This window comes from Echinops telfairi, unplaced genomic scaffold (genome assembly GCF_000313985.2).
Source record: "Echinops telfairi isolate 266 unplaced genomic scaffold, ASM31398v2 ScPeMD7_655;HRSCAF=1070, whole genome shotgun sequence".
In the NCBI taxonomy this organism is placed as follows: Eukaryota; Metazoa; Chordata; class Mammalia; order Afrosoricida; family Tenrecidae; genus Echinops; species Echinops telfairi.
The window spans coordinates 35,509,231-35,523,551 of record NW_022104553.1 but is presented as its reverse complement, the minus strand read 5'-3'; the positions used below and the strand labels follow the sequence as shown (position 1 = coordinate 35,523,551).

Genomic DNA, 14,321 nt, shown 5'->3' with positions numbered 1-14,321 from the left:
CTCCCCCTCATTCACAATGATTTGATTTTTTTGTTCTTTGATGCCTGATCCCGTTGACACCTCGTGATCACACAGGCTGGTGTGCTTCTTCCATGTGGGCTTTGAAGACACAATTTATTTTTTTTAAAAGAAAGAAAATGTTTAAAAAAATCTTTAGGAACAAATAAACAAAACCCTTCTCTTTCTTTCTCTGACTTGGAGTGGGTAAATGAGCTGTACCAATTCAGGATAAAATATCCTCATTTCATATAACAGTCTCATGAAAAATATGTTCTTTTAAAAAAATTGTTCCTTTGTGTTTGTCTGACTTCACTTAGCATAATGCCCTTCGAATCCATTCATGTCATGACATTTCACAATTTCATCATTATTCTTTAAGGATGTGTGTACCAGAGTTTCTTTATCCACTCTTCCGCCAGTGGGCATTTAGGGTCTTTCCATCTCTTGCTATTATGAATAGTGTCGCGATTAATATAGAAGGGCATATATTTGTGCTTTGTGGAATGAAAACTGGCTTCTGAAGGGATCAGTTGTACCAGCTGCATTTAAGGCAAGTAGGTCAGTCAGAAAATTATGGCAAACTGCTTTTTGATATTTCAAAGATACCATCTTGATTTTCTTGAAGGACACAGGATAGTCACGGGGCCTTATTATTAGAAGTTTTAAGAACATGGAAAAGCTACATTGGTGAGAGAAAGGGTAAAAAGTTGCACAGAGAAATTTTTTTTTTTTGCATCATAACAGTGTACTCATTCGTTCTTAAAGGGCAGCAAGGGATTCCCTACAAAGATTTTGATGGGAAACCTTATGGCATCCCCCCTAAGACTCTGATCTTACCCTTCATACTACTTGTTCCCCAAAATCAAAGGAACACTTAAAAGGAGCACAGTTTGAGACCCTCAAGGATGTCAGAACTGCCCATTTTGATTTGGTATAAATCGAAGATCACAGAATCATCAGGAAATTATCAGAGACCATTGAGAAATAATATGTTGAGGTGGGGGGGGGGTAATTGCTTCACACTTTGAGATTTTTGCTTAATGAAGGCTTCTGATTTTATAGCAATACTTTTTGATATACTGGGGAGTGGAAAAGTAAAGGTGTACTTTCTTCCACCATTGGGAGTTCCCTGAAATCCGCATTCCATTTCAGTAGTTCCCTTATGGATATTTGTAATGTAAAATGTGTGTGGCCTAGATGACAAACTTACTGATAATTTTTATTGAGGAATTGAACCTTTATGAGGAATTTAAGGCACATCAAAAGGTTTCTTTATATAAAGGTCTCTTCAATTCTATGTAATAATGGCATCTCATTGCTATCAACTTCGGATGCATTGAGACAAATAGATTTATTTGTTAAGAATTAAATGTCAGAAAGCTTACGGTGCCCAGCTATCAAAAGATAAAGCATCTGGGGTCTTAAAGGCTTGAAGGTAAACAAGTGGCTATCTAGTTCAGAAGCAACAAAGCCAACACGGAAGAAGCACACCAGCCTGTGTGATCATGAGGTGTCAAAGGGATCAGGTATCAGGCATCAAAGAACAAAACAATCAAATCATTGTGAATGAGGGGGAGTACAGATTGGGGAGGCTTGAGGGAAGGTGGGGTGGAAAGGGGAAACCGATTACAAGGATCTACATATAACCTCCTCCCTGGGGGATGGACAACAGAAAAGTGGGTGAAGGGAGACGTCAGACAATGTAAGATATGACAAAATAATAATTTATAAATTATCAAGGGTTCATGAGGGAAGAGGGAGTGTGGAGGGAGGAGAAAGAAATGAGCTCATACCAAGGATCTAAGTGGAGAGCAAATGTTTTGAGAATGATGCTGGCAACAAATGTACAAATGGATAAATTGTGATAAAAGTTATACGAGCCCCCAATAAAATGGTTTTTTAAAAAAGATATAAATGTCAATGGTAAGATGAAAATAGTGTTTTTCTTAAATGAAATCTGATACGCTAAAGCACTGAACAGTTCTATGTGGCTTTGGAAGCTGTCAAAAGGTAGCTGTCACTCATTTTTGTCGTGCTAGTGCTGACTCATAGTTGGCCCTCTGTGGGTTTCTGAGACTTAACTGTTTAAAGGGGCAGAAAGCTCACTCTTTCTCCTGAGGAGTTGCTAGTAGTTTCAAACTACCAACCATGTGGATCGCGGTGCAACACATAACCAATACAGCACCAGAGTCAAGAAGTAGATAAGCTGCTCTTTTCCTTAAGCCCTGCCCCTCTCCTCCCTGTTCAACATTGTTGATTCCCCTTAATCTTAGCAGCTACTCTCTGTTGTAGCATCACCCCACTTTGAGACTCATACCATGTAAGAGAGCACAAACCATTTCGGCGCTTCTTAAAAATCCACCCACTGTACATCGAAAGAATTCACCGAGAGTAATAAGAGAGCCCATGGACTGGGAAAACATCTTTAGCAATAACACATCAGACAAAGGCCTTATTACTAAAACCCACAACACTCTGCTAGCTCCCAAAAAGTAAAGAACTAATTGCCCATAAGGAGGTGGGCAAATGGCCTGAACAAAAGTTTCACAAGGGCAGAAATCCGAATGGCCAACAAACATAAGAGAAAATGTTCCCTATCATTAGCCACAAGAATTCACTCACTGTCTCACTCACTCACTGCCTCACTCTCACTCTCTCACTCAATTACTCTCTCACTGCCTCACTCTCACTGACTCACTCACTCTCACTCTCACTCACTGACATTCACTCACTGTCTCACTGCCTCACTCTCTCACTGCCTCACTCACTGACTCTTACTCACTCACTGCCTCACTCTCTCTCACTCACTCACTCACTGTCATTCACTCATTGACTCACTCACTCATTCACTGACTCTCTCTCACTGTCTCACTCACTCACTCACTCACTGCCTCACTCTCACTCTCTCACTGTCTCACTAAAAAGAAAAAAAATTAGCCATAAGAGAAATGCAAATTAAAACAACAATGAGATACCACCTAACACCCTCAAAGATAGCCCAATTCAAAAAATCAGAAAGCAACAAGTGTTGGAGGGGCTGTGGTGAGATAGGAACTCTCATCCACTGCTGGTGGACCTATAGGTATGTACAGCCACTATGGGAATCGATTTCGTGATATCTAAAACAGATGGAAATTGTTCTACCATACGACCCAGCAATCCCCCTACTGGGCATATACCCAGAAGAGACAAGAAACAAACCACGACCAGACATCTGTGCTCCAGTATTCACTGCGGCACAGTTCACAGTTGTGAGGAATTGGAAACAACCCAAATTTCCATCAACAGACGAATGGATTAAAAAACTGGTACATTGAGGGAAATGAGTATACGAATATGCTTTACACAATTGATGTACGGATTGTGATAAGAGTTGTATGAGCCCCTAATAAAATGATAAAAAATAACTGTGATACATACATACAGTGGAGTACTACGCATCCCTAAAAAGTAAATGATGAACGCATGAAACATATCGCTGCATGGGAAGAACTGGAGGAAATTATGCTAAGTGAAGTAAGCCAAGCACAAAAGGACAAGTACAACATGAGTCCACTGAGGTAAGCTTAAAAATGCAAAAGGAGCATAGGGAAAAAGCTACTGTATACAAATATTCCTGGGATGAGATCCAGGTAGTATGACAGGGGCCAGACCAAATCCAGAGCTACATATGGTAGCCAACTAAAAAGAAGGTGGGGAAAAAGAGGGGGGGAAAAGACATGGGTAGCGGGGAACAGGTCACTAACTCTCTCAAGGAGAGGGTATTGTTTATATCCTCACAGGGAAAGAGGGACAAGACTCAGTGCTCCAAGATGTGAATGTAACATACCAGCATGAAGCAGGAAACCAATAGGTCTGAGGGGCCAGGCCCAATCTCAACTACATGGACAGCCTCCTCTCCCCACAGAAGAATTCACTTCAGAGGACAGCACTGAAGCTGCAGCTCAGGGAGTGGGACATATCTGATCAGAGCACACGGGAGCAAATGAAGGGAGGAAGAGAGGAACACATCCTCATCCACCAAGCTCTGAGGACGATTTTCCTGCTCAGAGCAGCCAAAGCACATAGAGGCCCATAGGGCCAGCCCCACTACAAGACACGACATCCCTCGGTGACCCATAGCGCTATAGGGGAAACACTGGAGACAACAGTGCGGGAATTGTGCCCAATCTGACCCCACTACACTGGGACAAAACGCTAAGCATGTGCAACAGAGCAGCAAGGAGAGCAAAGCAAGAAGTCCCCAAGGAATATCAAAAATAGACTTTGGGGCCAAGGCGTAGCATCCCATCAAACTCGACCGGAAAACAATACTAAAGGTCAACAAACAGACCTTGAACTATTTACGGGCTTTTTGTTGTGGTAGTTGTTGGTTTGTTTTCTTTCGTTGCTTTGTTTTTTGTGCATACTGTTATCTGTAGGTCTATGTAGATAAGATAAGCGGGATAAACAACAGGACCAAAGGTTCTGGGGGAACTTGAGAGAGGGGGAGGTGGGGGAAAGGAAGTGGGTGTTAACAAACGCAGGAACAAGGGAACAACGGTGATCCAAAATTGATGGCAAGGAGGGTGTAGGAGACCTGGTAGGGCTTGATCAAGGGCAATGTAACTAAGAGGAATTACCAAAACCCAAATGAAGGCTGAACATGAAAGTGGGACAGGAGGAAAGAAAGGAAAGAACTAGGAGGCAAAGGGTATTTGTAGAGGTCTAAATACAGGCATGTACATATGTAAATATATTTATGATGATGGGGAAATAGATCTATGTGCATATATTTATAGGTCTAGTATTAAGGTAGCAGATGGACATTGGGCCTCTCTCTACTCAAGTACTCCCTCAATGCAAGAACACTTTGTTCTAGTACACTGACATTCCATGATGCTCACCTTCCCAACATGATCGCCGAAGATAAAGTGGTTGCATAAGCAAATGTGAAGAAAGCTGATGTTTCCCGCTATCAAAAGATACAACATCTGGGGTCTTAAAGGCTTGAAGATAAATAAGCGCCCATCTAGCGGAGAAGCAACAAAGCTCACATGGAAGAAGCACACCAGCCTGTGTGATCACGAGGTGTCGAAGGGATCAGGTATCGGGCATCAAAAAACAAAAATTGTGAATGCGGGGGAGTGCAGAGTGGAGACCCAAAGCTCATCTGTAGGCAAATGGACATCCCCTTACAAAGGGTTGCAGGAAGGAGACGAGCCAGTTGGTGTAGTGTAGCACTGATGAAACATAGAACTTTTTCTGTAGTTCTCTAATGCTTCCTTCCCTCCACTATCATGATCCCAATTCTACCTTACAAATCGAGCTAGACCAGAGGATGTACCTAGGTACAGATAAGAGCTGGAAACACAGGGAATCCAGGATAGATATACCCCTCAGGACCAATAATATACCAGGAGGAGAAGGGGAAGGTGGGGTAGAAAGGGGGAACCGATCACAAGGATCTACATATAACCCCCTCCCTGGAGGACAGACAATATAAAAGTGGGTGAAGGGAGATGTCAGATAGTGTAAGACATGACAGAATAATAATTTATAAATTATCAAGATTTTGTGAGGGGGTAGGGCATGGAGGGAGTGGAATGAGGAGCTGATAGTAAGGGCTTAAGTAGAAAGCAAATGGCTTCAGAATGATGATGGCAACAAATGTGTTTGACACAATATATATATGTATGGATTGTGATAACAGCTGTATGAGCATCCAATAAAATGATTTTTAAAAAGCACACCAGCCTGTGTGATCACAAGGTGTCAATAGGATCAGGTATCAGTCATCAAAGAACAAAAAAAACCCCTATCATTGTGAATGCGGGGGAGTGCAGAGTAGAGACCCAAAGCCCATCTGTAGGCAATTGGACATCCCCTTACAGAAGGGTTACAGGGAGGAGATGAGCCAGTCAGGGTACAGTATAGCACTGATGAAATGTACAACTTTAGTTCTCTAATGCTTCCTCTCCCCCATTATCATGACCTTAATTCTACCTTACAAATCTGGCTAGACCAGAGGATGCACACTGGTACAGATAAGAGCTGGAAGCACAGGGAATCCAGGACAGATAAACCCCTCAGGACCAATAATGAGATACTAGGAGGAGGAGACGTGGGGAGAAAGGGAACCGATCACAATGATCTACAAATAACCTCCTCCCTGGGGGATGGACAACAGAAAATCAGGTGAAGGAAGATATTGGACAGTGTAAGATATGAAAGAAAAAAATCTATAAATTATCGAGGGTTGGTGAGAGAGGGAGGGTAGGAGGGATGGGGAAAATGGGAGCTGAAACCAAGGGCTTAAGTAGAAAGCAAATGTTTTGAGAATGATGATGGCAACAAATGTGCTTGACACTGTGGATTGTGATAAGAACTGTGTGAGCCCCCAATAAAATGATTTTTTAAAATACACACAAATCCACCCACTGTTGTTGTAGCCCTGGCAGTGTGAACAGGTAAGCTTTGGACTGCTACCCACTAAGTCTGGTTCAAACCCACCAACTGCTTTGAGGCAGAAGATGAGGCTATCTACTCATAACGAAAGATTTACAGCCTCCGAAGCCTTACATAGGGAATCAATTTGATGACAGTTGGTTTAGTTTAAGTGTTTTTTGTTATTGTCACTACTTCCTAGATCTTGTCATAGGGAGACAGCGCAGAAGTCTGGTGGTTAACACATCATCGGGGGTCCGGTAGGCGCAGTTGTACAGCGATAATAAGAGTATAGTAAAGTCTTAGAGAGTATGAGAGATATGAGAGATTGAAATAATGGAGTTAGACACATTTCATGATAGCATGCTCACTTCAGCCTCACTTGGTGATCCGTGTGGAGAGAGAAATCTTTATTGCTAACCAAGGCTTTTAGATTCTCTGGGGATGAGCAAGCCCCTTAATTACAGGTGAAGACATACATCACAGGAAAGGGTTGTGCTATAGGTAGTACAGTAATGGGAGGGGGATGATCTAGGGGTATCCATGCAATAGGAAGAGGAGGGATTGGGGATATACATGTGACAAGAAGAGCGAATCCTAGATTCAGGATGGCAGACTAACTTTGGATGTCACGGAGCTGGTTTGACCTGTTCTCTGGCTCACTATAACAACCATTATCAGTAGGGTGTAAACCCACCCTACAGGGACCAAACCAATGACTGCAAACCTTTTTGGAGAAGTAGCCCATTGTCCTTAACAGCAGGGAGCAGGGCCTACCTGTGGTGGGACCAGACAGTAGTCTGGCAACTGACTGCCTTCAGGGAGGTAACTTGATAATCATTTACCATATGAGCTGCAAGCAGTGTCCTATGTCGAACATGTATTTGGGGGAGAAGACTGGGAGAAATCTTTCTGTTTCACACAGTTGGGAACATAGTTCTTGGTGTCAGACCGGGCTTCAGATTCCTACTGCAATACTTCCTGCCTGTTTGACATTGACCTAGCTCTCAAGTTTCATCATCTGCAAAATGGGGTGAGTTGGTCTCACCTCATAGGGTTGCCTTACCATATGGAAAGTTTTTGATGTGGTTTAAACATTCTGTAAGTGGTACCTTGTGATAGAAGTGGAACTGAAGTTTCCCTGACATTTTCAACTCAAATGCCTCTGTCATTTAACCTCTCCACATCTTTGTACAAGTTTATTGCACACTGCAGACTATTGTCTGCATGAAGGAGGAAAAAACTGCCTATTGCACTGGGGTCACACTCTTCTAGATCCATATCTTAGAATTTATATTTCTTTCTAGATCTCTCAGGAACATTCTCAAGGAGTAGCCCATCCTTGGTCAAGGTGGATAGCATCTGTTACAAGAGAGTAGTTAGATCAAGAAAGACATATGATAACAAATCGGTAGAGGAAGCATTTAGAGGTTGGGCTCCATGCTTTTCAAAGAGAAGATGGTGTTTAGGTAAATTTTTAGAGCAGATATTTTGTGAAGCAGCTATTGCCAGGTAACTAGATTTGATTAGCATTTACTGAATTATTGCAACACAATACTTTTGTTACAGCCAAACTTCGTTTGATGCTCTATGCATCATCAGTAGGAACCAGGAGAGGCATGATAGCAGCTAAGGTCTTGTCATCATCTTTATTTATAGGGAAGAACATAAGAGAAGTAAAATGCTTTATCTAAAGTTAAGACTTGCAGTAAATTGAGGCTACATAATGGATGTCTACCTTTCAAAACCATCCAGTGTTGTTTTCCACATGTATTCCTCCAGCAGCATCTTTCCCCTTCCTGTTCTCTTACTCCATGACCAGGAGACCATCCCACACACATCCTACCATAGGGTGGGCATGCAATGCAGTTGTACTGTCAGATGAATGTCCTGTTCTGAAAGTTTTGCCTTTTGGAAGGGGGAAGAGTAGCTCTTTCCCCTTGGTCATTTACTCAGAGTACCTTTTTCTTACCAACTGCCCATAGGTATGTGGTCTCCCAGCCACACTGTGTATCTATTGGTTCGTACTCTCTCATTCCACGTGAAAGACAATAAATACTGTCTGACATGTCCACTGTCCCCAGGTCCCTCCTATAACTGACCAGAATGCCCAAAACTCTGCTCCATTCATTCTCCGTATGTGCGCATTGTGCAAAAAGATTCAGGACACCCTCATTCTGATTTGAATCAATTAAAGTTGAATTTATGCCATGTGCCTCATCTTGGTTGCTAATCCACAACTATTTCAAGCAATTCAGTGTCTGTGTAAGGCAAGGAACACTCCAGCTAAGAGCATAGACCTGTAAGTCAAGTGGCCACTATGCTCTGTCTAGCTCTTGGCAGAGTTATACCCTCTCCATACCTTAGTCTTATTTATCACCTGTAAACTGGCCTCATTTAATTGGGATAATCCTTCTGAAATCCTTAGCATAGAATCAAGTACATGCTGAGTGCTGACTGTTGTTTCCATGTATGACCATTAAAAAGTGCTGTTTATTTTACTCATGTCACGCATATCTTAAGTTTCAAGATCTTCTGTCTCTGTCCTTTATCCTGATCAATCTAGTATAGATCACCAGTTGGGAGAAGGTTCGAAGGAGGTGTGAGTGGAAACAACAGGAGGTCTGGATGGGGGTTAAGCCTGTGATTCTGGTTGTTTACTACACAGGAAGGAGGAGGGTATTGTAGTATAAAATTGGCACAAGTTTGTTTTAGTTGAGCCCGGCAATTTCCACGGGACAAGAAAATCTCAGAGATTTCATGTCACTGCTGGCAATTGTCCTGCCCCTGTTTCTCTAGGAAGCACAACTTCCGTTCATTCTAGTAAGAATGCAAGGATCCGTGATGGAGGGTGGTGCTTGGCATGTGTACTAGGAAGCTATCACCCAAGTGGAGTCTTTATTTTGGGCTGTTCCAAAGGATAGAACTGGGATGGATGGCGGGGCCTGGGGTTAAAGTTTATATGGTTAGAAAGGCAATATAAACAGTTCTCCAACGTTTCTCACCTCCTTAAGACAGTGCAGAATGCTGGCAGCAAGTGGGCCCTCTCAGATTTGCTCTTCCCAGTGGAATTCATTATAAGTTCAGTAATTAAAGATTTTTCTGGGTAATTGATTATCATAGATGTAGTTAGGTTAAAATGTAATACCTTACCATTTGATCTCTTGTTTGGCCCATATCAAAGTTGTTTCTGTTTTTAATATTCTTTTTAATTGAGATTTTTTTTTTGCTTTGTCTACCATTGTTGGGAATTTTGGTTTGTTTGCTTGCTTGCTTGCTTCCTGTTTTGTATGATTTTCTATATATGAAATCTGGGACAGGTAGATCTATAGAGACAGTAACTGGATTGATAGTTACTAGGGACATGGCAGGGGGGATGAGGGGAAATGGAGCACTAACAATGAGTACAAGAAGAAGATGTTCTGAAATTGATTGTGGTGATGATTGCACAACTCTTAATATGATTGAATTGGTTAGATTTTATGAGATGGGGGAAGTATATGCTAATAAAACAAAAAATTTTTTTAAGATTTTCTGGGTAAATCTATGAAATAAAAGAGTTGCAAAAAAGATTTTGTTGTTAATTTCAGTGTGGGCAAAGCAACTGTAAAAGATTATAAAAATGAATCTGAAAAATCTGTATGCTAATTGCTTAGGAGTTACAGAGAACACCCTCTGTGGCCAACAAAGCAAACAGGGAATGACAGTGTGAGAGAACAGTTTTAGCTGATGCCAGAAAATCAGCAGGTAAATGCATATTTGTATCCTGAATTAAAGTTTCAGATGTTATGGTATTATAGTATTTTGCTTAAGTGAATTCTAGTTTTAATGGATTAGCTCATCAACCAACCAACTACTGATATGGATCAGGTAGTAGTTCCTGTTGTACTGACACTAGAGTTGTCTAATATGTTAGTAATTCAAAAATTGTTCAAGTCTCCTTACAAGAATTTTGTTGACGCCTCAAAAACTGGTCTAGCAACTCTGTTTCTTAGCCGGGGACTATGGCAGGCAGTTGTGTTTATAACTGTGTTAGTAATACTCTTACTAAAACTAACCAGTATTTTAAGATTCCATTTCTCACAGTATCTTTTTTTTTTTTTTCTCACAGCATCTTTTTATAGTCTAATTGACACATGTTTTTTACTCTGCCCTTGGATTACTGTGTGGCTGTCAATGGGATTATGGACTACTGTGGTTCAGCAGGAACTCCAAAACAATCAGGGATGGTGTAAGCCAGAGGCTAGTGGAGAGGAGGAGAGAGGTTTGGTGGGAAGGTGGAGGACCTATTTGAATATTGTCACTATTAGTTGAATCGTTTTAACTTCTAGAAATTAGGCACTGTGGCCCAAACACAGAAACAAGATAAATTTTTCTAAAGTGTGGTGGTAGCCTTTTAATTTTAAATGATTTTGAATTTCCAATTAATTGTGAAGATAAGTAAAAACGTATTAATACAAAATTGTAGAAACCTTTTTGTGGCAAAATATTTAACAAAAAATGGCGAAGCTGTGTGTGTTAGGGTTCTCTAGAGAGATAAAACCAAATTGCTGATGATTAAATATATTTATTTATAAAGATAATTAGATATATAACAAGAAATGAACTGTTAAATCATATACAGATAAATATATAAGAAATGAACAGGGAAAAAAAAAAGAAATGGAACAGTTAAATTATAAGCACTACAAATTGCTCAGAGTTGTGGGAGACTAGCAGTCCTTCTCCTCTCTATGGTGCCAGATCGCCCTCTATTTATAGAGCGAGGCTATCTCAGCACAGCAGCCAATCACAAGACAGATCACCAACTGTCAACTAACCACCAGTCCCAACTGCCAGTCCCCAGCTCCAGAGATGCCTTAAAGGGACCTCAACTTACAGAGACACAGTCCACAGGCTAGGCGTCCCACAGGGAGTGTAGCCTATAAATTGAGGCAAAGAACGAGCATGGCAGCCGCACACTGGTCCGATGATCAAAGAGCAAGAGACAAGAAAGGTGAGGCTCACTGAGCCATCATCTCTCCGCCCTTCAGTTAATCCTACCTGTGTTCATCGGCCAGGCTGGCACAATAAACTATATCACTGTGGTACCTCACAATAGCCTCCATTTAAGTCTGTACCTTTCTGAAAAGTGTTCCCAATCCCTTGAACTCGTCCTCAAAGAAGTTTTCGCTCTTCAGTGTGCACCATGGCAAACTGACAGGTTGGACACCCCTAAGGGACTCAAAGCACGTTTCTTTTCAATGTTACCTGAGTTTAAGAAGAAACCTGAAGGGCATGATCAGAGCTGGGGATGCATGAGATATGGTTTCTCAGTGAAATGCTTGTAGAACCAGCCCTTGCTACCCTCAAGGAATAAACAGGTACATAATTGTGATGGGAAAATTCCGCATTGCAACTTTCCTGACAGCCTCCTCACCATTGCAGATTTTTATTTTCCTAATAACATCATCGTCATAACCTGTATGATTGTCCTGTGTCCCTTGAGAAAATCTACCAAGATGGACCCTTTAGAATCCCCCCACTCCGAGTCTGCCCTGGCAGAAACGAAAAAAGTTACTATAACCTTCTGAGCTGATTTCTCTGCCTTGAATATAACCAGCCCAGCAGATCCATTTGGAAACTTCTGTTTTAAGGGGACCTTTTTTTAAAAAAATATTTTATTGGAGGCGTGTACAACTCTTATCACAATCCACACATCCATTGTGTCCAGCACTTTTGTGTATTTGTTTCCCTTATCATTCTCAAAACATTTGCTTTCTACTTGAGCCCTTGGTATCAGCTCCTCATTTTCTCCCTCCCTCCTCCCGCCCCCATGAACCCTTGATAATTTATAAATTTTTTTAAATGTATCCTAATGAAATAACATGCATATTCCGAGAGAATGGTCTGCCTCCACCCACAGATCCTAGAGACCTTTTCAAATAGGTTTTGTTTGGAATAAACCCATGCATGTATGAACTAGAACCTTAGTACTAATACTTTTTAATTCACTTTCGTAAGCAATATGAAATGCTATTTGAGAATTTGCTTCACTAATCAAGCAGCAACTTGCAACCTAAAAATTCTTGGCTCTCTTGTTTTCACAGGTGTTGGGACGATGTTTCTTGACAGTGGTGCAAGTGCATTTCCAGTTTTTGACCCAGGCATTACAGAAGGTCCAACCAGTGGCTCACTCTTGCTTTGCGGAGCTTATTGTACCTGAGAAAAAGAACAGCAGCAGTGGCAGCAGCTTGCCTGGCATGAGCCACACACCTGAACTGGAGGAAGCTGTGCATTCCTGGCGGGGGGCTGCAGAGGTAGGACCCTGAATTTGGGGTGGTCGTGCCCTTCAAATAGTAGACATGCTACAGTATTTTGGTCTCATGGTTCTCAAAAGAGCCATTTTACTTACACATAAAAGTTTTAAACTGTTATCATTAGCAGCTTTACTTCATTTGGCAGTGAATGACTTTGTGCAATGCCCACCTTGTTGGGCATATACCAGACACTAAATGGCAGCCTCTATTCAGCCTACTGGTAATGTCAGGGCTAAAGAAACCACAGAGGAGCTGCGCAGGAGCCCAGAAGAAGCTGATCTCCAGATGGGAGTTGTGTAGGAGCCCTTCCAGGAGGAGGCAGGCCGCAAACCTGTGAGCACTGCAGTTAAAGTTCAGTGACGGAAAGAATTATGTCTGCTCTTTTATAGCTGAATCGCTCTCTTTAGAAGTGCTCTCGTCTTTGAGGTCTTCTTGAAGATCTTTAACTGGTTTAACTCTGCCTGCATCCTCATTGTCAGTTCTTTGCATGTGATTTTAGCAGTTCTCCATATAATTTTATCTGACTTCCTGAAACCTTTGAAAAGATTTGCTGTTTTCCAGAACAATTATATTTTTATAAAATCTGACCATCAGAAAGAGACATTCCAAGAGCTTGATTGACTTCATTAGTGAGTGGAGACAGTACAGTGTGGAATGATATGGGTGGGGGTCAGAGGTGAGGAGGTGTGTTGTTCACGAGGACTAAGTGTACAGGTTTATTGGTAAAGATTTCTCCTCTCATGCTTTCCCACACAATCTTGTAACTGAAGAGACCTGCCATGATACGGGCCACAGGAGCTCCCTGAACCATGCTGACATGGAAATCCAGCCCGAGATGGCATCTTAATTATCTAGTGGCACTATAACCATGCCCAAAATGGATGGTTTAAGAAACAAATTTATTTAATCAGGATTGTGGAGACTCGAATTGTTAAATCATGAAGGGGAAGGCTTTCTCATTTGGCCCTGGAGGAGGGCCCTCGTCTCTCTGGAGTTTCTGTTCCTGGGTGATTTTAATATTTTCCTCCATCTCTGTTCTTTTTCTTTGCTTGTATAATCTTTCTTATATCTCAGAAGAAATTGACTGAAGATACAGCACTAGCATAAGAAAGACAATCTCTTCCCAAATAACATCCAAAGAAGATGTTATTATGTGGAAACTGGCATTATGTAAATGTGTACAATGACCATATCAAGCCACAAAACGGAAAATGACCTCATGATTACAGAAATGCCAATACTGCCAGGTTACAATATTTCCAAACAGCCACATCACTGAGACTTGTGGTACCTTAAACAAAAATGTGCATTTTAAGGACACTTCTCATAGTCAGTGACAATATGTTTTTTATAAGAGGCATTTTGTAAAAATTTTTTATTATTAGTTTTTAATCATTTTATTAGGAGCTCATACAACTCTTATCACAATCCACACGTACATCAATTGTGTAAAGCGCATTTGTACATTCATTGCCATCATTCTCAAAAAATTTCCTCTCCACTTTAGCCGCCGGCATTAGGTCCTCATTTTTCCCCTCCCTCCCCTCTCCCCCCTCCCTCATGAGCCCTTGATAATTTATAAATTATTATTTTGTC

General features: G+C 41.4%; 1 protein-coding gene across 5 annotated transcripts in view; it reads left to right on the top strand.

Annotated features, from left to right (window-relative positions):
- The window catches only part of GARRE1 (granule associated Rac and RHOG effector 1), a 123,364-nt gene that overhangs the window by 62,223 nt on the left and 46,820 nt on the right, over nt 1-14,321 (top strand). For all 5 annotated transcript variants that reach the window (XM_045292476.1, XM_045292475.1, XM_045292473.1 and 2 more), the window contains one exon: nt 12,516-12,725. In XM_045292476.1, the coding sequence (XP_045148411.1) occupies nt 12,516-12,725 (210 nt within the window). The remainder of the gene's footprint in view (nt 1-12,515; nt 12,726-14,321) is intronic.